Raw genomic sequence first — 2,362 nt, 5'->3', positions numbered from 1 at the left:
TTTAGAGTTCTAGTACTTAAAGTATAACTAAATGCAAAACTTTTTTTCAGCTTTGGATAGAGTGGAAAGGAATTAGAACACCTGTCAGTTTGTATTGTTGTCTGTGCCCCCCATTAGGGAGATTCACCCTTCTATTTGCCCTGTTTACCATTATAATTGAAAGTGAAAGTAAGGGGTCCCCAAGGAATTCCCTTAATTTGCAGGGATTTCCTCTCACTTCCTTTTTGTCTATTGGGCAGAAAGTGAAGGGGAATCTCAGCCATAGGACACAGATGGCTGAAAAAAAAGCCTATACAGTAGTTCTACTTTAAATCTTATGTTTTTATTTTTTCATACTACCTTACATTTTCTGTGTTTTTCATCCTCTTGTATTTGTTTGTTTTTTACTTCTGATCTTTTCCAACGATTTTCCTGTGTATGGCTGTCCCCAGTCTCCAACAACTACTATAGCATATTTCACTTCCTGACATGACCATAGTCTTTGACCATCTCCTGCAGCATACAGTCTTTGTCAGCTTCCTGCAACATTACATTCAGTGAATATTATGCGTAGTCCTTTAGTGATATTGGCAGCTGAATTTGAATCCCCCTGCATCAGTTGACCACCACTGCTTTTAAACATTTTTTAGGCCATGTCAGGTTCACTTTATTTGTACTGTCAACCACATCTTTTAGAATGCAAGAATGTTAGACACATTAACACTTTTGACCTAGGATCAAAAGTATTCTTACATTTGGGGTATCAAATAAAAAAAAACACTACTGTCTCAGAATATCTCATTACATTAAAATAAATCAGCTTTATCTATAATTTATACTGTGTAGGACAGTAACCAAATGCTACCAAATAACCTACATGTGATGCCTTTTATTAATTAAAATGCCTTTTTTAATTTAACAATCTTTGCCTTCAAGGTGCTATGAATATCCTCATTTCTTAAAGTATAAATAATTGGATTTATCATCGGAGTTACAACAAAATACACAAAAGATAATCCTTTATTAATGTGAGTTGAATTTACCCCAGCTGGAACAATGTAGATACCTGTGAGTGCTCCATAGTAAATTGTAACCACTAAAAGGTGAGAACTGCAAGTGGAGAAGGCTTTCTGTCTTCCTATTGAAGACTGTATTTTTATGATCGTATACAGAATGCATGTGTAGGATACAATAATCAGAATAAATGGTAAAAGGGTTAATAATGCACTAATCAGAGTTGTTATCAGTATCGTAAGTTGATTGTCTGGGTATGAAAGTGCCAACAGGGGGCCAACGTCACAATAAAAGTGATTAATGCTATTAACCCCACAGAATTGTAGCCTTCCTAGTAATATTGATACTATCAGAACAAGCATAAAGGATATAAGCCAAAATGCAATGACCAAATAAACACAAAGCCAGTTGTTTATGAGAGCAGAGTATCTTAATGGTCTACAGATTGCAACATATCTATCATAAGACATCAGTGCAAAGAGCAAGCACTCCACTGATCCTAATGTTCCAAATATGTTCAGCTGAGCAATACATCCATGGACAGTAATGGTTCCTCTTTCTACTATGATGTCATGGAGCATCTTTGGTACCAAATTTGTAACATAAAGAATTTCGCACAAGGATAATAGGCTTAAAAGGACATATTTAGGTGTCTGCAGGCTAATGCTGGTGACTACCAATATGATGATCAGGGCATTTTCTAGACAAGTCACAAAATAAGTCAACAGTAACAAACAGAAAAATTGAATTCTGAATTGATGTAGGTTCTGAAATCCCACAATCACTATTTCATTCACAGCTGTGCAATTGTTGGCTTGCATTATCTGTAAAACAATGTTATAAATATGATGAAGTATAAATTACAAAAGAAAAGAATACATTCATATAAAAATGATGTCAAAAGATTTTAATGTATCTTTTTTAAAAGTTTTTTCCAAATAAAGGGATAAGGGATTTCATGTTTATTCAGTTTTATGCGATTAAAATTGCAATGATATTGGAGAGTGCTGCAATCACATGCAGTCAACGCAACACATGTATTATGATCCTATGCAGTTGGAAACTGCAATCTTGTGCTATAATACCAGTTATACTCCTATGCGATTAATGCTCACAGTCATATGCAATACTAATGAATAAATGCAATAATATCAGTAACAATTAAAGTGACTATATACAACTCTACATATAAAGTGCATCCACATTTAATAACTGCTATAAAAAACACATATTCTGTGCTTAAAGTGCTCTTGTGCAAAACTAATCATGCATTAATGTGCCATTGAAAACATAGCATAAAAGTCCACTCCTAATTAGTAATTGTCTTCTGCTTCTCCTAAAGGTGATAAACAACAGGTGCTCGTGTCCA

At 34.3% G+C, this 2,362-nt stretch overlaps 1 protein-coding gene across 1 annotated transcript; it reads right to left on the bottom strand.

The window, feature by feature from the left end:
• Positions 1-875: 875 nt before the first annotated feature.
• On the bottom strand, positions 876-1,814 carry LOC141112090 (olfactory receptor 5V1-like). The gene has a single exon (XM_073604583.1). It carries the CDS (start codon positions 1,812-1,814, stop codon positions 876-878), a length of 939 nt encoding a protein of 312 aa, XP_073460684.1.
• Positions 1,815-2,362: the final 548 nt, after the last annotated feature.

Source organism: Aquarana catesbeiana, linkage group LG01 (genome assembly GCF_042186555.1).
Source record: "Aquarana catesbeiana isolate 2022-GZ linkage group LG01, ASM4218655v1, whole genome shotgun sequence".
NCBI classification, from domain to species: domain Eukaryota; kingdom Metazoa; phylum Chordata; class Amphibia; order Anura; family Ranidae; genus Aquarana; species Aquarana catesbeiana.
This window is presented reverse-complemented; position numbering and strand designations above follow the sequence as displayed.